Source organism: Leucoraja erinacea, chromosome 2, assembly GCF_028641065.1.
Source record: "Leucoraja erinacea ecotype New England chromosome 2, Leri_hhj_1, whole genome shotgun sequence".
Classification (NCBI taxonomy): Eukaryota; Metazoa; Chordata; class Chondrichthyes; order Rajiformes; family Rajidae; genus Leucoraja; species Leucoraja erinaceus.
This window is the reverse complement of record NC_073378.1, coordinates 137,611,649-137,636,849: the sequence shown is the minus strand read 5'-3', so window position 1 is coordinate 137,636,849 and position 25,201 is coordinate 137,611,649. Positions and strand designations below refer to the sequence as shown.

General features: G+C 54.0%; 2 protein-coding genes across 4 annotated transcripts in view; both read right to left on the bottom strand.

Annotated features, from left to right (window-relative positions):
• The window catches only part of mapk15 (mitogen-activated protein kinase 15), a 37,819-nt gene extending 34,017 nt beyond the window's left edge, over window positions 1-3,802 (bottom strand). The window contains exon 1 of the mRNA XM_055649165.1: window positions 3,705-3,802. Coding sequence (XP_055505140.1) covers window positions 3,705-3,773 — 69 coding nt within the window. The 5' untranslated portion in view covers window positions 3,774-3,802. The remainder of the gene's footprint in view (window positions 1-3,704) is intronic.
• Window positions 3,803-5,984: 2,182 nt separating this feature from the next.
• vps28 (VPS28 subunit of ESCRT-I) lies at window positions 5,985-15,438 on the bottom strand. 3 transcript variants are annotated; one of them, XM_055649350.1, is made up of 9 exons: window positions 15,312-15,438; window positions 12,713-12,741; window positions 12,283-12,320; window positions 11,928-12,017; window positions 9,911-10,016; window positions 9,219-9,320; window positions 9,081-9,134; window positions 8,827-8,918; window positions 5,985-6,225 (listed from the first exon to the last, which is right to left on the bottom strand). In XM_055649350.1, exons 1-9 carry the CDS (start codon window positions 15,340-15,342, stop codon window positions 6,105-6,107), a joined length of 663 nt encoding a protein of 220 aa, XP_055505325.1. In that variant the 5' UTR covers window positions 15,343-15,438; the 3' UTR covers window positions 5,985-6,104. The 3 variants fall into 3 exon arrangements, with proteins under 3 accessions (XP_055505325.1, XP_055505317.1, XP_055505333.1); XM_055649342.1 differs by lacking the exon at window positions 15,312-15,438 and adding an exon at window positions 14,764-14,917; XM_055649358.1 differs by lacking the exon at window positions 12,283-12,320 and having other exon boundaries at window positions 15,312-15,405.
• Between the last annotated feature and the right edge of the window lie 9,763 nt (window positions 15,439-25,201).

The following is a 25,201-nucleotide window of genomic DNA, read 5'->3' as shown; positions in this document are numbered from 1 at the left end:
AGGTGTCTGAGAGTTGTCAACTGGCTTCAGCCCGGTAGAGGTCAGCATGCCAGACAACCACGGCACCTCCCTTGATTATAATGTCAGGGTTGCTGCAGAGTGAGTGGAGAGCTGTACGTTCAGAGGGGGTGAGTTTAGAGTAGGTGAGGGAGGGGACTGGAAATGTTGAGACGGTTGATGTCACGCCGGCAGTTAGAAATAAAGAGGTCTAGAGAGCATAGAAAGACGGTCTGGGGAGTCCAAGACGAGGGAGACGGGAGAAAGGGTCATCACTGGGTGGTGAGTCCCCTTCCCATAGAAAAAGGCCCGGAGGCGGAGGCGACGGAAGAAAAGCTCTACGTCATGGCGGACTCGGAACTCGTTGAGGTGGGGGTGGAGAGGAACAAAGGTGAGGCTTCTGCTGAGGACAGACTGTTCCGTATCAGAAAGGGGGAGGACAGGGGGGATGGTGAAGGCACGACAAGGGTAGGGGTTGGGGTCAGAGGAGGGCTGGGGATTGATCAGCCCTCCTCTTTCCTAAAGCAGGCAAATTCTGACCGCCAGAGTTCTTCTCTCATAGCCTTGTGAATTATTGAAACTTTTTAAATCTCTCCCTGCACTGGAGACCCGACCTTTTTCTCGTCGGGTTCCGTTGTCGTTGAGGCCGCAACGAGGAGCGGCCTCCAACAGGAAGAAGCCGGGGACTCAGGTGCCGACTCACCGTTGCCGTCGCGGAGCTGGCCGAGACCGGAGCGGTGGAGGACGCTGCTGCTGCTGCTGCTGCTGCTGCCGATGCCGCTGCTGAGTCGGGGGCTGCTGCTGTGGGTCTGCGGACAGCGGCGCTGGGAGCCCGCGGCTCCCTGGAGAGAGACCGCTTTTCGGGGCTCCTGCAACGGCGAATTCTCCCGCCCGAGTTGCGGGGTCGAAGAGCTCCTGGAGCGGGGCTTAGCACCACTGCCCCGCGCGGCTGGAATGGCCCGGGTACTTGCGAGCGCACACCGGGGGCTCCAACACCAAGACCGGGTCGAAGGGCCGAATGGTCTACTCCTACACCTATTGTCTATTGATTGTAATCAAGACCTCGCACCACCCGGCGTGGCTTCAATGGCCGCGGGACAATCGCCATCGCCAGCCGGGGACTTTGACTTTGACTCTGACATCGGGGGGGGGGAGAGTGCAGTGGAGAGATAAGTTTTTTTTGGCCTTCCATCACAGCTATGTGATGGATGTTTATGTAAAATTGTAATTATGTTGTGTCTGGGGTCTATTTGTGTGTAATGTATGGCTGCAGAAACGGCATTTCGTTTGGACCTCTAGGGGTCCAAATGACAATTAAATTGACTCTTGACTCTTGACTCTTGTATCTCTAAACTAAACTAAACTTAAGTGTGAAAACGCATACCTCCAGATTCATAGACAGTTTCTTGCCGACTGATATCAGACAACTGAACCGTCCACTCACCAACTAGAGTGCGGTCCTGACATCCCATCTACCACACTGCAGATCTTTGAACTATCTTTAATCTGACTATCCTTTATCTGTACAATGTGGATGGCCAATCATCCACAATCCATTTAGAACGGAGCTGGGGAAATACTTTTTCACACAGAGAGTTGTGAATCTGTGGAATTCTCTGCCTCTGAATGCAGTGGAGGCCAATTCTCTGGATGCTTTCAAGAGAGAGTTAGATAGAGCTCTTAAAGATAGCGGAGTCATGGGATATGGGGAGAAGGCAGGAACGGGGTACTGATTGTGCATGATCAGCTATGATCACAGTGAATGGCGGTGCTGGCTCGAAGGGCCGAATGGTCTACTCCTACACCTATTGTCTATTGATTGTAATCATTATTGTCTTTTCTTCACTGGATAGATTGTAACGAAAAGCTTTTCACTATTCACTTTGGTACACGTGACAATAAACCAAACTAAACTACAAGGGTGGGAAGGTACGGCAGATGCTGGTTTACATCGGAGATAGACACAAAAAGCTGGAGTAACTGCGAAGAAAGATCTTGACCCAATACGTTACCTATTTTTTCTCCAGAGATGTTGAGACCCGCTGAGTTACTCCAGCCTTTTGTAAACTAAAAGGGTGGTGCCCGAACCTGCATAATCTGTGTCTCCATCAAAGCACTGAGGTTGGCAAAGAATTCCACAATCTTGAAAATACCCAAGTCAGCACATCATTGCCAAAGCAGTGAAGCTGTTGGCTAAGTAAATGCTGGTGAAGGGGATTAATATAGAGACAGAGGTACAACCAGACACAGGCCCTTCGGCCCAACTCATCTGTGCCGACCAAGATACCTGCCAACACCAATCCCATTTGCTCATATTAATCCCATTTCCCTCTATCCTTTCCTATGCATGCACCTAATGCTTTAAATGTCATAATTTTACACTCCTCTGCGCAACTACTTCCCTATACCCAACCTCTCGTTGTGAAAAATTTGCCGCTATTTAAATTTCTCCCCCCTTACCTTAAACTGTGCCCTCTGACTATTTACCCTAAAGCCCCTCGTAACATTTTTCAGATCCATCAGGTCATCTCAGCCTCCTGTATTCTAGTCAGAATAAACTCAGCCCATCCACAAAAAGTGCTGGAGGAACTCAGTATGTCACACAGCATCTATGGAGAATATGGATAGGTGACATTTTAGATCAGGGTCTTGCTATAAGCCAATCTGGGGAGGTACAGGAGTCGCAAAACCACAACCATCTGGTTTAAGAACAGCTTATTCCCATCAACTATCAGCTTCTGAAACCACCTTGAACAGTACTAACTACCATCCTACGTCAGAACAGCACTGCTTTGGACTTTGCACTACGATGGTTGCTCTGTGTACTTTGGTTTTTACACTATCATGATCTGGTTTACTTAGATTTACTGATAAGTTGTTGCATATGTACTATTATTGCATCTAATGTGCAATTAACACTACTTGTTCTGATTCATACGCTGTTCCTATTGCATGCAGGTGGTGACACAGGTAAATGGGTGATGAAGGTGGCATTAGGCATTCTTGCCTTTGTTGGTCAGGATGTTACATGCAAGAATGGGATGTCATGTTATACCTGTTCAAAACGCTAATACGGCCAATTTGGTGTGCAGTGTCCCCCTGCTGCAGGAAGAATGACATTACATTGGAAAGATGCCATGTAGGACTGTAAAAGATTTACAATTAGTTGACAGGATCTGGAGGTCTTGAGTTATAAGGGGATGCTGGGGATGCTGGGACTTTATTCCTTGGAGTGCAGAAAGCTGAGGGGTAATCAAACCATGAGAGGTGCATAAAATCATGAGAGGAATAGATCGGGTAGACGCACAGTCTCTTGCCCAGATTGGGGAATCGCGGACCAGAGGACATAGGTTCAAGGTGAAGGGGAAATGATTTAATAGGAATCTGAGAGGTAACGTTTTCACACGGAGGGTGGTGGGTGTATGGAACAAGCTGCCAGAGGAGGTGGTTGAGGCTGGGACTATCCCAACGTTTAACAGTTAGACAGGTACATGGATAGGACAGGTTTGGAGGGATATGGACCAAGCGCAGGCAGGTGTGACTAGTGTAGCTGGGACATTGTTGGCCGGTGTGGGCCTGACGGACCCTGACCCGCTGCCCCACACTCACCCCCTGGCCCAGCCGCCGCCGGAGCCGGTACCGCCGGCCCCACACTCACCCCCTGGCCCAGCCGCCGCCGGAGCCGGTACCGCCGGCCCCACACTCACCCCCTGGCCCAGCCGCCGCCGGAGCCGGTACCGCCGGCCCACCGCCGCCTCCACCTCAGATGCGCTCATCCCGCTGGCCCGGCCTCGGCCTCGTCACCGGGGCATCACAACCGCGGCAATGGCCAACCGCGCCTGCGCCTGCGCACAGCGGCCCCGACGCCACCAGGGGGCTGGAACCTGTCCACCTGCAGGCTCCGTTTCCACGCCCTCTCCATAGACTCCGCCCTGAGTGACAGCAAGCGCTGTACCGGCCCCTCTCCACAGGTGCTCCCTCCGCAACCCCGCTAAGCCCCTACCCTCGCCCCAACAGGTCTCTCCCCCGCCCCCAACCCCATAACCCCGCCCCCAACCCTGACAGACAGGTCCCTCAGCTGCCTCTGAGCCACGCCCTTACCCCCAACGTTTGCCACGCCCCTCCATAGGCCACGCCCTCATCCCAACACAACCCCGCCCCTCTACACTGCCCCCTCTCTATAATCTGAATCTGAATCCCCTGAATTAGGCCCAGCTTATTCCCCCCACAGGCCCAGCTTCTGAAACCACCTTGAACAGTCACCCCCAGGCCCATCCTACCTCACCCCCAGCACTGCTTTGCCCTTTGCACTACGATGGCCCAGCCCCCTCACCGCCAGCCCCCTCACCCCCCAGGCCCAGCCCCCTCACCCCCAGGCCCAGCCCCCTCAACCTCAGGCCCTCGCCCCCAGGCCCAGCCCCCTCACCCCCCAGGCCCAGCCCCCTCACCCCCAGGCCCCTCACCCTTGAGGGGGGGCCCCCCTCCCACGCCCATCCATGCCCCCAGCCCTTCAACCCCAGCCCCCTCACCCCCAGTTCCCAGCCCCCTCCAACCTCATGCCCTCGCCCCCAGGTAAAGGCCCCCTCACCCCCAGGCCCTTGCCCCCCCTCACCCCCATGGCCCATGCAAGAATGGGATGTCATGTCATACCTGTTCAAAACCCTAATACCCCCATTTGGTGTGCAGTGTCCCCCACCTGCAGGCCCAATGACCTTACCCCCATTGCCCCCTTACCCATGTAGGACTGTAAAAGACCCCAATTAGTTGACAGGACGCCCCCCAGACCCAGCCCCCTGAGTTATAGGGGATGCACCCCCATGCCTGGCCCCCTATTCCTTGGCCCCCTCACCCCTGAGGCCCAGGCCCCTCACCCCATGAGAGGTGCCCCCTCACCCCCAGCCCCCTCAACCCCAGGCCCAGCCCCCTGCCCAGATTGGGGAATCGGCGGACCCCCCCAGGCCTAGCCCCCTCACCTCCAGCCCCCTCACCCGCCCCCCAGGCCCAGCCCCCTCACCCCCAGCCCCCTCACCCCCAGGCCCAGCCCCCTCACCCCCCTCAACCCCAGCCCCCTCAACCCCAGGCCTGGCCCCCTCAACCCCACGGCCCAGCCCCCTTACCCCAGGCCCAGCCCCCTCAACCCCAGGCCCAGCCCCCTCAACCCCAGGCCCCTCACCCCCAGCCCAGCCCCCTCACCATTGTTGGCCCCTGTGGGCCCCCGCCCCCTCACCCCCTGCCCCACACTCACCCCCTGGCCCAGCCCCCTCACCCCCGGTACCGCCGGCCCCCCCTCACCCCCTGGCCCCATCAACCCCGGGCCCAGCCCCCGCACCCCCCCCCCCTCACCCCCTGCCCCATCAACCCCAGGAGCCCACACCCCCGGCCCAGCCCCCCTCACCCCCCCAGCCCCCTCACCTCCCGCCCCCATCCCAGGCCCAGCCCCCTCACCCGGGGCCCCCTCACCTCCGGCCCACACATCCCAGGCCCAGCCCCCTCACCCCCCAGCCCCCTCACCCCCCCCCCCCTCACCTCCAGGCCCCACATCCCAGGCCCTCCCCCCCCACACCCCAGCCCCCTCATCCCAGACCCCTCCCCTGCCCGCTAAGCCCACCTTACCCCACACACCCCACCCCCAGCCCCTCCCAGCCCCCTCACCCCAGGCCCAGCCCCCTCACCCCCAGCCCCCACACACCCCCAGACCCCACACCCCACCCCCATCCCCCTCACCCCCAGGCCCCCCAGCCCCCCCCCCTCCCCCCAGGCCCAGCCCCTTCACCCCCCAGGCCCAGCCCCCTCACCCCCCAGCCCCCCCCCCCCCCACCCCCGCAGAGACTGCCACAGGCAGAACCAGCTGCCAATGTCAGACAGACACAAAGTGCTGCAGTGGCAGAGAAGGAATGGGGAGACGTTTCATCTTCAGACTGAGATTCAGGGGAGAGGGATAAGGTGTGAAAACAATACATCAAAGCAGACGCCGCTCAAGCAAAATGCAGAATGTACAATCTCAGGTGTTTATTGAAAGAAAACTCCATCCACCCGGAGCCTAGCAGCAGTGGGGCAGAAACAGCAAAAACCGCGCAGAACAGGAAGAGGCTGGGGCAGGTAGCCCTTCATGACGAGTGCAGGAACCGGTTGAACGAGTTGTAGGCAGATTCCAGATCAAACAGCATCTGACGTACTTGCGAGTCATCCAACTCGTCCGAGGCGGACATCGCACTCAGCTTCTGTAGCCTGCAATGCAGAGGGTGGTGTGAAACCAGACCTCCAACTCAATAACTGCCGCAATCTGCAGCGAGAGTACCCTCCACACAGAGCTCTATTATCCCACAATAATCGCACACATTTGTCATATCATACTATGTTTGCATATTCTGTTGTGCTGCAGCAAGTAAGAATTTCATCTACTTGGGACGTCTCTATACTGCTAAAACTATTCTTATTTTTTGTGTTTGTGCTGACGATGTGTCAATCTGCTTTTCCTATCTTCTCCCAAACACTAGGTCCCAGCCTTCCCATTTACACACATCCTACTCACATTTCTCCTGTTGAGGCGATAAACATCTTCCCTTCGCATTCCCACCTATATTTCTGAACTTATAATCATTTAAAATTTAAAAAACAGCCCAAAAACTCACCCATTTTGGAAAAAAGCACTCGAGTGACGTCAAAATGCACTCACAAGGCAGGACGGGAGGAAGGGGCACTCCAGCACTCACGTGGTGGCAGCAGCCGGTGCCCAACGCCCGGTGGGGAGGGTGGTGCTGGAGCAGGAGTGAGGGCCGAGCCCGGGCATTGGGATGGGGCTGTGACCGGGGCCGAGAAAGAAGCAGCCGCTGGAACCAAGGACAAGCCTGGGTCCGGGGTCAGGGACAAGCACACTGGAGCCCAGGCAGCGCCGAGCTGATGGCTGGAGTCTACAGCCAGGGCCGGGCCGGGCCGAGAACAGGAACCAGGCCGAGTTCCAGGCACTGGTGCTGCTCTACGACCTGGGTAGGTCCTGGGGCAGGGAATGGGAGGAGGATGAGGGAAATGAGGAGGGAGATCGGGTGGGGAGTGGAAGAGGGAGATGGGGGGGGGGGGGGGTGGAGTGGAAAAGCAAGCTGCCCTCCCCCACCCATACCCACCTTCTCTACCCCTCTCCCTCCCTCTCTCTACCCTCCCTCCACCCACTCTACCCCCTCCCTCTCTATCTCCTCCCCCTCCCTCTCTACCCCTCCCTCTCCCTCTCTCCCTCTCTACACCTCCCCCTCTACCATCCCTCCTTCTCTAGGGATTGAAAAGGGAGTGCTGGAGGATGTGGAGAATTGAGCCGCACCTGCGCAATTGGGAGCTATGCGTGAGTGGTGCAATATTGTGTTGGGGGGTTGGGTAGGTGGTGGGATCTTGCGTTGGGGAGCAACAGGTCTGCACTTGGTCTAGTATGACAATAAGACACTATTGACTGTCAATCCCACACTAATCTCACTGCCCCGCTCTCCCCCCACCGACTCTGCATTCCCAAAACTGCTCCAAACACGGTCTAACCAGTGCTTTCTAAAGCTTCAGCCTTGCATCCCTGTTTTTATATTCTAGTCCTCTCTAAATCAATAGAAACATTGCATTTGCATTCCTCACTGCTGATTTGACTTGCAGATTAACTCTATCACGATCATGAATCACTGACCAGACACAGGTGTGTGCATCCACTTAATTTACACACGTGGCCCCAGCAATCCAGCCCTCGGCCCAATGCGACCAATTTCCTGGACAATCAACGGAGGACCTCAGCTTGTCAAGCAGCATCTGTGGAGGCAGAGAAGTGGTCGACATTGCGGGTCGACACCCTGCAAGTCCACTCTGCCTCCCACACTGCCTGACCCGCTGAGTTTGCCGGCTGCTGGTCTCTTGCTCCGGTCTTGTATCCTTCCTGTTGACCCTTCCAATGAGCACTGGACCCGCACTGTCCCTCGGTGACCCTGGTTACCAGGTCCTGGCCATTCGAGAGCTCCACACCTCTCACTATTTTAATACCATGCCGGTTTGGAGCGCAGGTGGCTGAGGGGTGACCTTATTGAGGCGTACAAGATCATGTGGGCATGGATAAAGCGAACACTCACAGTCTGTTTCCTGGGGAGAGGATTCTAAAACTAGAGGGCACAGGGTTAACGTGAGAGGGGAGAGATTGATGAGGAACCTCACACAATGCTACCACACCTCAAACAAATTTCCTTAAATAGAATTCCTAAATTTCCTGGAATTTCCTGGAACTGCGCACACGCCTGCGCGGGGAGACTGCGTCATTTTGTGTCCCTACCGCATCATCGGTGCCATTTTCAATTGTGAGGCGGATGACAGGCCTCCCCCAACTGCGCAGGGCCGTAAATATACTTTTATTCCACAAATCATCCCGCGGGCCGGATTGGACCCCTGTGCGCACCCGATGTGGAAATTTCCCGAAATTATTTCATTTTCCTAAAATTACCTGAAGACCAACAGAATTTCCTGAATTTCAGGTAATTTCCTTCAAAGTGGAAACACACTCAGGGGCAACTTTTTCACTCAGAGGGTAGTCTATATCTGGAATGAGCTGCCTGGAATGAGCTGCCAGAGGGAGCTGTAGAAGTGTAACAATTATGACATTTGGACAGATATATGGATAGGAGGGGGTTAGAGGGATATGTGCGAGAAATGGGACTAAGCCAATGTGCTGACTAGGTGGGCTGTTTCTGTGCTACATTAGTGGGATCTTGCTGCCCCAATAACTGGGACCCCACACCTCTCACTGTGGGATGGATGCTGGTGAACCCATGACCATGTACTGACTCGCGTACAAACTGCAGCACAGACACTCACCACTGGTCCACCTTCTCCTTGCCCTCAAAGTCCGGGGGCAGGTTACTCATTCGATTCATGGTCTCCATCAGCTCGCGGAGGTCAGGCTGGATCTAAGGGGAGGCACAGGAGCTGTCAAGATTAAACACAGACCCTTCACCAGGCTGTGCCACTCACCACGACTGTGGCAGACGGACTGCTGGAATCTGGAGCAGGAAGCAAAGTGCTGGAGGAACTCAGTGGGTCAGGCAGTGTCTGGGGGTGGGGCTGCTTACCTCATCCATGGCGCGGATCTCCAGGCGCAGCTTGTCCATGACGGTAATGAAGAGCTGTGGAGAGACAGAGGCAGCCGTCAGTGAGGTGGGGCAGTGAGGCTCACGGACATGATGTCGGGGGGGGATGGGACAACTTACAGACACGATGTCGGCAATGCAGCGGTTCAGGTTGCCCTTGTCGTCCTTGATAGTGATGGGACGGTCCTCTTTGATCCGCTCCATGGCCAGTGGGCAGTCCAGCTGTGGGGGTGGAGTGGTCAGTACAGCCCCTCCCTCCACAACACCTCCCCCACACCCCCATCTTCCTTCACACACCCTCACCCCCTCACACACTGCCCCTCACCCGTCACACACACCCTTCACCCAACTCCCCTCACACAACTGCCCCTCATCCCCACCCCCCCCGTTACACACACCCCCCCTCACCCCCGTCACACACCCCCGTCACACACACCCCCCCTCACCACACACACCCCCGTCACACACACACCCCCTCGCCACACCCGTCACACACACCCCCGTCACACACACACCCACGCTCCCCACCCCCCCACACACCCTCCGCCCCTCACCCCCCCCACCACACCACCAACTCCCCCACACACACCCTCATCCCCATACCTCCCCCACCCCACCCCCACCCATCACCCCACCCCCCCTCACCCCAACTCCCCTCACGCCCTCATAACCCACCCCCCCCCCGTCACACACATCATCATCCCCCACACACATACCCACTCCCACACCTTCACCCCCCTCCCCATCTCCCACCCTCACACACCTCCCCCCACCCCACCCCCACTGCATCCCTCTCCCCTCCCCCCACTCACACGGTAGCGACGACAGAACTCATCGATGGAGGCGAGGTCGGCCCCCTGCACCTGTCGGAACGCAGCCTTGTACTGAACCAGCAGCCGCGAACAGGCAGCCGTATACCTGTAACACAGGGGGGGGGGGGTCACTGTGGGAACAGGCAGTGTGGACCTGTAACACGGTGACCTGGGGGGGGGGGGGGGGGGGGGGGGGGGGGTCACTGTGAAGAACAGGCAGTGTGGACCTGTACACAGGGGGGGGGGGGGGGGTCACTGTGGGAACAGGCAGTGTGGACCTGTAACACGGGGGGGGGGGTCACTGTGGGAACAGGCAGTGTGGACCTGTAACACAGGGGGGGGGGGGGTGGGGTCACTGTGGGGAACAGGCAGTGTGTACCTGTAACACAGGGGGGGGTGGGTCACTAATAATAATAATAATGCATTTTATTTGCTGCCGCATTTCTGGATACCCAAGGACACCTTACAGGACATAAAATCACAATACATTTATCAATATCAAGTTGATTATAAACAAAAAACAAAAAAAAACCCAATAAATACACAAAACATTTTAATCATTAAAATCAGGGTGAAGATGGTGGAAGTTATGTCGGGTATGCTAATCTAAACAGGTGTGTTTTGAGTTGTGATTTGAATTGATCGATAGTGTCCAGGTGACGGATGGGAGGTGGGAGAGTGTTCCAGAGACGTGGGGCAGAGCAGCTGAAGGCTCTGGCACCCATGGTGCTGAGTCTAAATGTGGGGACAGTTAAAATTGCAGCTGAGGAGGAACGAAGTGACCGGGAAGGAGTGTATGGTAGCAGCAGGTCAGAGAGGTATTGGGGGGCAAGGTGGTGTAGGGCTTTGAAGGTCAGCAGTAAAATCTTGTAGTTAATCCGGTGGTGCACAGGGAGCCAGTGGAGCTGAGTGAGGATGGGTGTGATGTGGTCCGATGATCTGGTGCGGGTGATGATCCGGGCTGCAGAGTTCTGAATGCATTGGAGGCGATGAAGAAGTTTATTGGAGGTGCAAGTGAGGAGGGCGTTGCAGTAATCGATGCGGGATGTGACCAGAGCGTGGATGAGGACTTTTGTATTGTCTTTGGAGAGGGAGGGGCGGAGTCTGGAGATGTTGCGGAGATGAAAAGTATGCAGAGCGTGTGATATTGCTGATGTGGGGGCCAAAGGAAAGTGTACTGTCCAGAATGACGCCAAGACTTTTGACATGGGAGGAGGTGGGTATGGGTGAGTCATCAACTGAAATGATGAATGGGTGGGTTTTGGAGAAAGATCAAGCAAGCAGGAGGAGTTCTTGGACTTGGTGATGAGTTTAGTTATTTCTTCGACTGTTGGAAGCTGGAAAGTAGATAGTGTGGAGAGTAGGGAGTCCAGTGTGGAAGTCCAGGGTGGGCTGTTGTGAGCAGAAGCTGAGAAAGAGTTCAATTGGTGATGAATGCTGGTGATTTTGGAACTGAAGACGTCCAAATACGTATTACACTGAGCAGTGGAGGTGAGGTGATTCGAGGTTTCAGGAGGATTACGTAGTTTGTTGAAAGTGGAGAATAAAGTCCGAGTGTTATTTTCACTGTGGCTGATGATGTTGTAGTAGGAGGATTTAGCAGCAGTCAGGGCATTTTTATATGAGAGTCACTGTGGGGAACAGGCAGTGTGTACCTGTAACACAGGACAGGGTCACTGTGGGGAACAGGCAGTGTGTACCTGTAACACAGTGGGGGGGGGGGGGTCACTGTGGGGAACAGGCAGCGTGTACCTGTAACACAAGAAGGATGGGACACAGCCAGCCGTGTACCTTCAACACAGTGGGGGGGGGGGGGGGGGGGGGTCACTGTGGAGACTGTACGTTGCCATTGCCCTTGTATCAGGGCACCGAGGGGCTGGAATGAGCCGTCCACAGTGTGGCTCCTAGTACACAATGAGGGGGAAACAGGGTCACAGACACTACCCCCCACCTCCTGACCCCTCCACCCCACCCCACTCTTCCCCTCCCCAGGCCCTCTCGGGAATCAAACACTTACTCAGTGGGAGTGACGCAGTCCTTGATGTAGGTTTTCTCCAGAGCCTGAAGGGTCTTCACAACAGCAAACAGCTCCGCCATGTTGTCAAACCTGTGGTGTAGGGGGACCCTCAGTTGGTGAACACCACCCCCCCCCCCATTCCCCGCCCCCTCTCCTCCCCATTCCCCGCCCTCTCCTCCCCCCTCTCCTGCCCTCTTCCCCCCCTCCCCACCCCCTCTCCCCCTACCTTCTCCTCCCCCTCCCCTTTGCCCCCCTCCTCAACCCCTCTCCCCCCTCCTCTCCCCCTCTCCCCTCTCCCCCCTCCTGCCCTCTCTCTCCCTCCCATCAATGGGCCGTGGCCATCACCATCACTCACTTCTCCCGCTCCCGGGCATTCTTGTACAGCTTCACCTCCTGCAGGGGAAGAGAACGATTCACACAGGGATTGCACACTCACACACCATCCACACACCCCCTCTCCTCCCCACACCCACACTGTCTCCCTTCCCCACCCCTCTGCAGGGTAGAGAACACTTTACACAGGGACCTCACACCTTCCCCCTCCCCCCACCCATCCATTCCACACCCACCCTCCCCACACCCTCTCTCCTGTACCTCCCCTTTCCCCACCTTCCCTCCAGACATCCACTACTGTGACACCACCCCCCCCCCCCCCCACCCCCTGCTTGCCAGTCCCGGTCTGATACCTTCTCCCGCCAGTGCCCCTCCACCCCAGGCTCAGTCTGACCCTGTCTACCTTCCCCCCCCCTCCCCCTACACCCCTCCCATGTGCCCATTTATCTCACCTCATACAGCTCCGGTTTGTTCCCTTGACCTGAAACATTCAAAAGGGAATCATTTGGACTGATTAGCCCCTGATCCTGCAGAGGGAGCCATGTCCCTTGCCCACGACCCAACGCCCAACCTCAGCTCACCCACGCCAGCGGGGGGCCCAGCAGGAGGATTGACAGCAGACATACTGACAGACACCACACTCAGGCCCTTGAGGCCACACTGTGAGCCCGTGAGCAGGTCTGGTCACCCAGTTACAGGAAGGATGGCATTGAGTTGGAAAGGGTGGAGAAGATTCATCGGGATGTTACCTGGGCTTGTGGACTTGAGTTCAAGGGAGAGTTTAGTTTAGAGATACAGCGCGGAAACAGGCCCTTCGGCCCACCGAGGCCACGTCGACCAGCGACCCCCGCACATTAACACTATCCTACACACAAAAGGAACATTATTTTTTTACATTTACCAAGCCAATTAACCTACAAACCCGCACGTCTTTGGAGTGTGGAAGGAAAGCGAAGATCTCGGAGAAAACCCACGCCTATCTCGGGGAGAACGTACAAACTCCGTCCAGACACCAGCACCTGTAGTCAGGATCGAACCCGGGTCTCCGGCGCTGCATTCGCTGTAAGGCAGCAACTCTACCACTGCTCCACCGAGAGGTTGGATAGGCTGGGACTGTTTTCTTTGAAGTGTAGGAAGGTGAGGGGTTAATCTTATTGAGGTGTACAAGATCATGAGGGCATGGATAAAGTGAACACTTACATTCCCAGGGTAGAGGATTAAAACAAACTGAAGGGTATTGGCTTGCAAGAGGGGAGATTCTCAGAGACAATCTTTCACTGAGAGGGTAGTGCGTATCGGGAACGAGTTGCCAGACGAAGCTATGGAAGCGGATACAATTATGACTTTTAAAAGGCATTTGGAGATGTATGGATAGGAATGGTTCAAAGGCATTTGGGGCAAATGCAGGCAGATGGGACTGGGTGTGTTGTACAGCTCTGACTATGGTGAAGATCAATAGCAGAATGTGCTGGGATTAACTAAAGGAATAACACAGAACACAAATGGCACATGCATAAATACTGCCTTAAAAATCAAATCAAAGGTACATGAAGATACAAACATGAAGATACAAACATTGAAGGTACAGACAAAACAAAAGTATCCTGCGAGGGTGTGGTAAGGTTCTGACCATTCCACAGCTGTCTATACAAGGACAGAGATGCTGACGTTATTGGTGAATGAGTGCACGGCAACTGCTGTTCGGCCCAACTCTTACATTGGGCAGCTTACACTTCAGCGGTATGAACATTGACTTCTCTAACTTCAAATTACCCTTGCTTTCCCTCTCTCCATCCACTCCCCCTTCCCAGTTCTCCCACCAGTCTTACGGTCTCCGACTACATTCTATCTCTGTCCCGTCCCCTCCCCTGCCATCAGTCTGAAGAAGGGTCTCGCCCCGAAATGTCACCCATTCCTTCTCTCCAGAGATGCTGCCTGGCCCGCTGAGTTACTCCAGCATTTTGTGTCTATCTTCTTACATACCAACTATGTCCCATCTACACTGGTCCCATTTGCCAACCTTTCACCCCTACCTCTCTGCATCTTTCATATCCATGTACCCGGGCCAAGTGTCTTTTAAATGTTGTTATAGTATTTGCCTCAACTACATCCTCTGGCTGCTCGTTCCATATATCCACCATATTGTTGTGTGGAAACAATGCCCCTCAGGTTTCTATTAAATCTCTGAACTCTCACCATAAACCTGTGTCCTCTGGTTTTTAACTCCCCTGCCCTGTGACAACAGACCATTCATTCACCTTATCTATCCCCGTCCATCTACATCAGTCACTATGCTCCAGGTAAAATAGACACAACTTATCCAACCTTTCCTCACAAGTCAGATATCTTTGTTAATCATTTTCACCCCTTTTTGAGTATCTTCTTCGCTAATTTGCTTCCACAGATGTCAGGCTCACTGGCCTGTCGTTCCCAGACTTTTCCCTTCAGCCCTACTTGAATAGAGGCACAACATTTGCCACCCTCCAGCCCTCGAGCGCCTCACCCGTATTTAATGACGACTTGTAAATCCCAGCCAGGGATCCTGCAAACTCATGTTCATAAGTGTTTAAGAAGGAACTGCAGCTGCTGGAAAATTGAAGATACACGAAAATGCTGGAGAAACTCAGCGGGTGCAGCAGCATCTATAGAGCGAAGGAAATTTCCTTCATGTTCATAAGTGACAGGAACAGAATTAGGCCATTCGTCCATCGTCTACTTCCTCATTCAACCAGGGCTGATCTATCTCTCCCTCCTAACCTCATTCTCCTGCATTTGCCCCTGACACCCACACTAATCAGCAATGTCCTCTCTAGTTCCCCACAATGTCCTCGGATATATCTGATCAGGCCCTGGAGATGTGTCTACCTTCATGCACAACAATACCTTGTCTACCTTCATACACAACAGCGGCCCCATCGAGTCCTCCCCGGGCCCGGCCCCGCACCCTCTACCCCGGCCCCGCACCCTCTACCCCGGCCCCGCACCCTCTACCCCGGCCCCCGCACCCTCTACCCCGGCCCCGCACCCTCTACCCCGGCCCCGCAGCCTCACCTCCCGCAGCGGCCGGGATCCCCTGAAACATCCTGTAGACCAAAGATTATAGAAGCGGAGGAAAGATGTCAACTCTCACTCGGCCCCGACTCCTCCTCCTCAGCAGCAGCAGCAGCAGTAGCGCCCCCTCCCGGCCCGGAGCCGCCATCACACCTCCAGCCACAGCGCCCCCTCCCGGCCCGGAGCCGCCAGCACACCTCCAGCAGCAGCGCCCCCTCCCGGCCCGGAGCCGCCATCACACCTCCAGCAACAGCGCCCCCTCCCGGCTCGGAGCCGCCATCACACCTCCAGCAGCAGCGCCCCCTCCCGGCCCGGAGCCGCCATCACACCTCCAGCCACAGCGCCCCCTCCCGGCCCGGAGCCGCCATTACACCTCCAGCAACAGCGCCCCCTCCCTGCTCGGAGCCGCCATCACACCTCCAGCAGCAGCGCCCCCTCCCGGCCCGGAGTCGCGGCGGCCCTTGTCATGTGCAGCAGCCGATGAAGTTGCTACTTTCCGTCAAAGATCTTATAGCGGAGCAAGATGGGTTACTCTCACGCAAACGTCAGGTCCGCTCATGGGCGGATTCATGGTGATTATAGGACTCATTTTAGCAACCAGTCCCCGCCATCTTGATCCGCCATCTTGCTTCCGGTCAAAGATCCGATCTTTGTTTCCGCAGTGGGGAGAGGGAGTGTGGGGCCCGGGGGGGAGGGAGTGGGGGGCCCGGGGAGAGAGGGGGGGGGGCCCGGGGAGAGGGGGGGCGGGGCCCGGGGAGGGGGAGTGTGGGGCCCGGGGAGTGGGGGTGTGGGGCCCGGGGAGTGTGGGGGTGGGGGCCAGGGAGAGTGAGACGTGGGGCAGCGAGGAGAGGGTGTGTGGGGCCCGGGGAGAGGGAGAGTGGGGGGCACAGGGAGAGTGTGGGGACCCGAGGAGTGGGGAGTGTGGGGCCCGGGGAGGGGGAGTGTGGGGCCCGGGGGGGTGGGGCCCGGGGAGAGGGGGTGTGGGGCCGGGGAGGGTGGGGCCGGGGAGAGGGGGTGTGGGGGGGGAGGGGGGGGGGGGGGGGGGGGAGGGGGGGGGGGGGGGTGGGGGCCGGGGGGGGTGGGGTAGGGGGCCGGGGGGGGGGGGGGTGGGGGCGCGGGGGGGGGGGGTCGGGGGCCCGGGGAGCGGGGTTTGGGGGCCGGGGGCGCGGGGAGAGGGAGTGTGGGGCCCGGGGAGGGGGGGTGTGGGGCCGGGGGAGGGAGGGAGGTGGGGAGAGGAGGGGAGTGTGGGGCGGGGGGGAGAGGGAGTGTGGGGCCCGGGGAGAGGGGGGCCCGGGGAGGGGGTGTGGGGGGCCGGGGAGAGAGGGTGGGGGCCGGGGAGAGGGAGTGTGGGGGGGGAGAGGGGTGTGGGGCCCGGGGGAGGGGGGGGGGCCCGGGTGGGGCCGGGGTGGGGAGGGGGGCCCGGGGAGGGGGGGTGTGGGGGCGGGGGGAGAGGGAGTGTGGGGCCCGGGGGGAGAGGGGGTGTGTGGGGCCGGGGAGGAGGGGGTGTGGGGGGGGAGGGGGGTGTGGGGCCCGGGGAGAGGGGGGTGTGGGGGGGGAGAGGGGTGTGGGGCCCGGGGAGAGGGGGGTGGGCCCGGGGGTGTGGGGCCCGGGGGAGGGGGTGGGGGGGGTGGTGTGGCCCCCCGTGGGGGGCCCGGGGAGAGGGGGTGTGGGGCCCGGGGAGAGAGTGTGGGCCCCGGGGAGGGGTGTGGGGCCCGGGGAGAGGGGGAGAGGGAGCGGGGCGGGTAGTGAGGGGGGAGACATTGTAGTGAGCCGGGGGGAGCGGAGGCGAGGGGGTAGGAGGGGGGGGACATAAGGGGGGCAGGGCGAGTGAGTGGGGGGATAAGGCCTAGTGTGTGTGAAGTTGCGGGGATCTTTGCTTTCCGTTACTTGCCAGCCCAGTGGCTGCAATGTCCCACAGATAATGACAATAAACAGTGCGATGCATTCAGTCCCTGCCCGCCACTCTGTGTACGAAGCGACTGCACATGCAGGGTTAAACCGAAGGTACATACAAAATGCTGGAGTAACAGCGGGTCAGGCAGCATCTCTGGAGAAGGGTCTCGACCCGCAACGTCACCCATTCCTTCTCTCCACAGATGCTGCCCGTCCCGCTGAGTTACTCCAGCACTTTGAGTCTACCTCTCTGCCCTGGGTCTCCTCCATTGGCAAGGAGAAGCCACACACAAACTGGTGGAGCAGCACTTTATATACTGCTTGGATACCTTACAACCCAATGGTATGAATATTTAATTCTCCCCTCCTCTCCCTCCCCTCCTCTCCTCCCTCTCCCCCATCTCCTTTCTCCTTCTCCCCTCCCCCTTCTCCCCCTCTCTCCTCTCCCTTCTCCCCTTCTATCTTCTCCCCTCCTCTCCTCCCCATCCCTTCTCCCCCTCCCCTGCTCTCCTCCCCCTCCCCTCCTCCCTTCTCCTTCTCCCATTCTCCTTCAGTGGTGGAGAGGTCAGTATCTGTGATGGACCACTCTGTAGTCTCTTTTATCCTCGAGCATTCAAGTTATTGTACCGGCCCACGATCCCCAGGGGGTAGGACAGCAATGTCTGGCATTGTTGCAGGACAATGCTGAGAACTATATTGTGCACTGTACCTTCCCCTTTGCCTTATGTATTGTACTTGAGTTTGACTTAATTTTATTTATGTATTGATATGTTTGAATAGCATGCAAAACAAACCTTTTCACTGCCCTCAGTACATATAGAACAGAACAGTAAAGCACAAGGACAGGTCCTTCAGTTTATAATATCTGTGGCAAACATAGTTTAGTTTGGTTTACATTTTCACATAAACCGAGGTTCAGTGAAAAGCTTTTGTTTGCATGCTATCCAGTCAAAGAAAAGACTACGAGGATACAATCAAGCTGTCCACAATGCAGATGCACACGCACTCACTCTCTTAGATGGGGCATGTTGGTTGGCATGGATTTTGGGTTAAAGGGCCTGTTTCTGTGCAGTATGATTCTACCACCAAGTCGAGAGCTTCATGTTTCTCAGTGTGAACATCACCAGCAATCTGTCCTGGTCCAAACATATTGAAACTATGGCCAAGAGATCACACCAATGCCTCTACTCTCTCAGAAGACTAGGAGGTTTGGCATGTCACCAAGGACTCTCACCAATTTCTACAGATGCTCCGTACAATGCATCCTATTGGGATGCATCACAGCTTGGTTTAGGAACAGCTCTACCCAAGACCACAAGAGAGTGCAGAGAGTTGTGGATGTAGCCCAGCCCATCACACAGACCAGACTCCCCACCATCGACTCCATCTACACTTCACACTGCCTTGGGAAAGCAGCCAACATAATCAAGGACCACTCACACCCTGGTCATTCCCTCTTCTCCCCTCTCCAGTCAGGCAGAAGATACGGAAACGTCAAAGCAAGTACCACCAGATTCAGGATCAGCTTCTTTCCCGCTGTTACCAGGCTACTGAAGTCTTACCATAAGTTATAGTGTAATCCCAATGTTCCAACCTACCTCATTGTGGCCTTTGTACTTTTTCATTGTAACTGTAACTATATTCTGCACTCCGGTATATTTCTCTGTGCACTACCTGTTGTACTTGTGTGTAGTTTGCTGATATAGTCTGAATTGCCTGGAGTTCACATGACAAAGCTTTTCACTACCTTAGCACAGATGACGATATTAACCCATCACCGATGCAAACAATGGGGACAGTAAAGCACAAGGTGGGGCAGGACCCTCGTGGGCAGTGTGGAGATAGAATGCTTGAAGATCAACATCTCAGACCTGCTCTTGTTCAGCGGTCACCTCTAGGCTTCTTACCAACAGTGGCAGGCTGGCACCCCATGCCGCTGGAGAGACGCCACCAGAAGTGTGTCCACGTTCACTGAGAGACAGGAAGAGACCCTCGACAGAGCCCAGCCTGAGCTCCACGGAGCAGGGCCCGCCCAGGAGGGGCAGACATTGACCTCATCTCTCATCTCATTCACCAGGGCCGTGAGAGAGGATGTTGAGGGAGAGGGAAGGAGGGGAGGATCAAAGGAAGGGGGAGGGAGAAAGAGTGAATGAGGTAGAGAGAGGGAGGGAAAGATGTGGAGGGACGCAGGATGGAAGGAGAGGGGGAGATTAGAGGGAGGAAGGAGGAGGAATGGAGGTAGGGGGGAAACAACCAAGACAGCCCACAGTGCCGGAGGAACTCGGGCACCAAACTAGGAAAAGGGCACATAACATTTCCAGTTAGGGACCCTCTTCAGAATGAAACATTATCTGTCCATTTTCTCCACAGATGCTGCCTGACTCGACGAGTTCCTCCAGCACTGTGTTTTGCTCCAGACTCCAACAACAGTAGTTCCCTATATCTCACTCGGAGAGAGATAGAGAGAGAGAGAAACAGTGACAAAGACAGATATGTGTACAGCAATTCGTTCTTCTCCCGCACAATTAAAGCATGGAATAATCTCCACCCAACTATAGTTACCCAACCAGATGCAACTAAAGTTAAAGTAGCTCTTCCCAATAACCCTTTCTGGCTTAAGCCCTCCCTTCACCACCTCCAGTTTAAATTCCATTTGGAATATTTTGGAGGACCAAGAAACCAAGACAGAGAGAGAGAGAGTGAGAGAGTGAATGAGAGAGAAAAAACACGCAGAGAGGTGGGGGGGGGGGGGGGGGGGGGGGGGGGGGGGGGGGAGAGAAAGAGAGGCAGAGATGGAGATAGAGAGAGGGGGAGATGGGGCAGCAAAGAAAGACAGAGATGGAGGGGGAGACAGAGAGAAAGAAACAGGCAGCGATGGAAATATGGAGGGAAAGGGAGAGAGGGAGGGAGAAAATGAGGATGTGTTTGATAGAGGCAGAGGCTAAGAAAGAGAGGGAGACACAAAACAGAATGAGAAGCAGAGGGAGAGGGGGAGAGACGGGTGGGAGCAGAGAGAGGGGGAGAGGTAGAGAGAGAGAGTAAGTGATGGGGATACAAAGGCAGAGAGGGAGAAAGAGAGCTGCTTTGTTTTCAAGAGTGGGATGTGTGCCACTGACTTGTGGTTCTCGATGCAGTGCCCATAAACTGTCTGATGCGTTCCACATGTTGCTGCCCTTTATGTCTAATGGTAAACAGATGTGCGTGCGGCCACACCCTGGCTGGGAACGGACTGGAACTTTCCACCAAAGTTGCAGACTGAGAGACGGCAGTGTGGAGCGGGGTTGGATGTGAGAGCGTTCCTGCCACAGGGAACCCAGCACCGCGTCTCACATGGGCTGTGTGGAATGTGCTGCTGATCCCGCCTCAGTCCCTCTGGATTACAATTTGCAACACTCTCCTCTGAGTCACTTCCCCTCCACCAACGCTCAACTCCAACTTCCTACGTACATCTCTGCCTGCACGCGATCCATATCCCTCCATTCCCTGCATATCCATGTGCCTACCAAAAAGCCCCTTAAACACCACTACTGTACCTGGCTCCAGTCCGCTATCACACCCGCCAGCACATTCCAGGCACCCAGCACTCCCCCAACAACTCCTTTAAGGTTGCCCCTCTCACCTTGAAGCTCTGTGCTCTGGGAAACTGGTTCCTTTAGTGTCTGACCATTGCCTATCCAAGTCCTCCAGAGATGCTGCCTGATCTGCTAAGTTCTTTCAGCACATTGTGTTTTGCTGAAGACTCCAGCACCTGCAGTTCCTTGATTCTCCCTCTGTACATCAATGCTCTTGAGGGTCTGCCATTCGCTAATGGTGTACAAATGGTGTGGCATGGACAAGCTGGACCCAAGTGTCTGCTCCATGACAGCACCAGGTCAAAGTAGATAGAGGATGCTCAAAGAAAATCATAGGTGGGAGTGTGTAAGGTGAGATAGTGAGAGTTCAGGGCCATCGTGTTCATGTCAGGGTGAAGGCAAGGAGGGCCAGATTGGAGAATCTTTCATGGCAATGAATAAGGGAATTCTATGGCAGGAATTGTCGTCTGGAACTAGGAGAGATCTTTGAGTAGTATAGAGTGTGGGAGAGTAGTTCAAAATAAAACTAGGTGGTCAAAGTGGGGCCAATAATATTGCTGGAAAGCAAGATTAAGGAGAATCTCAAGATCTTTTATCAGTAGTTTATTATCACCTGTACCAAGTTAGAGTGAGAAGCTTTTATTGCGTGCCATCCACAGTGTACAGATGCATGCTAAAAGGAATAACATTTAGTGCAAGATAAAATCCAGTAATATCCGATTAAACATAGTTCAAGGGTTTCCAATAAGGTAGATAGTAGCTCAGACCCACTGTCTAGTTGTTGATAGGATGATTCAGTTTGTGTGATGGTCTGGGCTATGTCCACAATTCTCTGCAATTTTTTGGGGTCTTGGATGGAGCTGTTCCCAAACCATGCTGTGATGGATTCCGATGAAATGTTTTCGACAGCGCATCTGTAGAAGTTGTTGAGAGTTGTTGGGGACGTGCCAAACTTCCTAAGCCTTTTAAGGAAGGTTGGTGTGTTTTCTTGGCCATTGCTTCAATATGGGTGGTCCAGGGGAAGTTGGTGATATTTACTCCAAGGAACAAAGCTTTTGGACATCTCTAATTTGACACCGTCAATGCACACAATGTATGTCCTGAAGTCGACCACTATCTCCTTTGTATATCCAAAGGAAGCTAGATGCAGGAAAAATGTTCCCAATGTTGGGCGAGTCCAGAACCAGGGGCCACAGTCTTAGAATAAAGGGGAGGTCATTTAAGACTGACCATATAACCATATAACAATTACAGCACGGAAACAGGCCATCTCGGCCCTACAAGTCCGTGCCGACACAACTTTTTTTCCCTTAGTGCCACCTGCCTGCACTCGTACCATAACCCTCCATTCCCTTCTCATCCATATGCCTATCCAATTTATTTTTAAATGATACCAACGAACCTGCCTCCACCACTTCCACTGGAAGCTCATTCCACACACGCTACCACTCTCTGAGTAAAGAAGTTCCCCCTCATGTTACCCCTAAACTTCTGTCCCTTAATTCTGAAGTCATGTCCTCTTGTTTGAATCTTCCCTATTCTCAAAGGGAAAAGCTTGTCCACATCAACTCTGTCTATCCCTCTCATCATTTTAAAGACCTCTATCAAGTCCCCCCTTAACCTTCTGCGCTCCAGAGAATAAAGACCTAACTTATTCAACCTATCTCTGTAACTTAGTTGTTGAAACCCAGGCAACATTCTAATAAATCTCCTCTGTACTCTCTCTATTTTGTTAATATCCTTCCTATAATTTGGTGACCAAAATTGTACACCATACTCCAGATTTGGTCTCACCAATGCCTTGTACAATTTTAACATTACATCCCAGCTTCTATACTCAATGCTCTGATTTATAAAGGCTAGCATACCAAAAGCTTTCTTTACCACCCCATCTATATGAGATTCCACCTTCAAGGAACTATGCACGGTTATTCCCAGATCCCTCTGTTCAACTGTATTCTTCAATTCCCTACCATTTACCATGTACGTCCTATTTTGATTTGTCCTGCCAAGGTGTAGCACCTCACATTTATCAGCATTAAACTCCATCTGCCATCTTTCAGCCCATTTTTCCAAATGGCCTAAATCACTCTGTAGACTTTGGAAATCCTCTTCATTATCCACAACACCCCCTATCTTGGTATCATCTGCATACTTACTAATCCAATTTACCACACCTTCATCCAGATCATTGATGTACATGACAAACAACAAAGGACCCAACACAGATCCCTGAGGCACCCCACTAGTCACCTGCCTCCAACCCGATAAACAGCCATCCACCATTACCCTCTGGCTTCTCCCATTCAGCCACTGTTGAATCCATCTTGCTATTCCTGCATTTATACCAAACAGTTGAACCTTCTTAACCAACCTTCCATGAGGAACCTTGTCAAAGGCCTTACTAAAGTCCATATAGACAACATCCACTGCTTTACCCTTGTCAATTTCCCTAGTAACCTCTTCAAAAAATTCAAGAAGATTAGTCAAACATGACCTTCCAGGCATAAATCCATGTTGACTGTTCCTAATCAGACCCTGTTTATCCAGATGCTTATAAATATTATCTCTAAGTATCTTTTCCATTAATTTGCCCACCACTGAAGTCAAACTAACAGGTCTATAATTGCTAGGTTTACTCTTAGACCCCTTTTTAAACAATGGAACAACATGCGCAGTGCGCCAATCCTCGGGGACTATTCCCGTTTCTAATGACATTTGAAATATTTCTGTCATAACCCCGGCTATTGCTACACTAACTTCCCTCAATGTCCTAGGGAATATCCTGTCAGGACCTGGAGACTTATCCACTTTTATATTTTTCAAAAGTGTCAGTACTTCTTTTACTTTGAACCTCATAGTATCCATAGCTACTCTACTAGTTTCCTTTACCGCACATAATTCAATATCCTTCTCCTTGGTGAATACCGAAGAAAAAAAATTGTTCAATATTTCCCCCATCTCTTTTGGCTCTGCAGATAGCTGTCCACTCTGTCTCTCCAATGGACCAATTTTATCCCTCGTTATCCTTTTGCTATAGCTGTAATTTATAGCTGCCAAAGCAAAATATCCCTTTTTTGGATTCTTTTTACTTTCACTCTTACTTGCCAAAGCAACCTCAGATCAATTTTTAGCTCTTTCTAATTTTTCTTAAGATTTTCAACCGAACAGGAACATAAAGATTCTGTACTCCTTCCCCTTTAAATGTCCTCATTATACTCCATCAAGCACCTCATTTATCTTCATAGCTTTCTCCAATCAAAAATAATTATTGTAGATCTCTCCCTCTTGTTTCACTGGACCCGAACAAGATCCCGTCTCATTTCCTAACAGGAGGTTCCCTTGAAAACCAGGGCTCACTGAGGTGAGAAAAAACTTTTGTGCCCAACATGATGGCAGTTTAAACATCTGCCTGTACATAATCCTGTGTATGAAGGAACTGCAGATGCTGGTTAAAACTGAAAAAAGACACAAAATGCTGGAGTGACTCAGCGGGACAGACTTCATCTCTGGAGAGAAGGAATGGATGATGTTTCGGGTCGAGTCCCTTCTTCAGACTGTGCTACTATGTATGCGAGTATCTATCCTATCGATGCCAAAGTTGGAAGAGTGATTGGCATATGTGCCAACAGAACAATGAAATTCTTTCTTGAAGCAGCATAACACAGTACCCACAATAAGCAAAAACATTTATAAATTAAGACCCCAATATTAGTGCAAAAAGTCAAAGTCCTTTGTATTACCAAGACAGTTCATAGTTTAGATCATGTTTTGTGATGTTTAATGGTTGTTGAGACAAAGCTATTCTTAAAACTGGAGGTCACAGTTTTCAGACTCCTGTACCTTCTTCCCGATGGTAGCAGTGAGATGAGAGGGTGACCAGGGTGGTGTGGGTCTTTGTTGATGCTGACTGTCTTTTTGAAGCAATGCCTCCTGTAGGCAATCCCTTCAATGGTGGGGAGGTCAGTATCTGTGATGGACTGGGCAGTGTCCTCCACCCTCTGGAGTCTCCACCATCCCCGGGCATTGGAGTTGCCGAACCAGGCCGTGCTGCAACCAGTCAATATGCTCTTTTCTGAACATCTCTTCATATCGAATCTCCTCCTTCTAAGGACGTCGAGGTGCTGATTGGCTTTATTTAAGATTGCATCAATGTGGTTGGCCCAGGACATATCTTCAGAGGTAATGCACACTCAAGGGCCTGTCCCACTTGGGCGTCATTTGCATGTCATTTATGCGACATCCTAAAAATTGGTTGGCGCGTCATGGCGCTCGCATGGTGCGTGGTGAGGCCTGGTGGCGTATGCAGTGACGCGTGGCACTCCAGGATTTTGAGATGCTCAAAAACCTCGCACGCCACCTGCGTGACGTGTCCCCTGCGCACGCTGGCGTACTGACGGTGTACGTGTAGCGCTTGGTGATGCA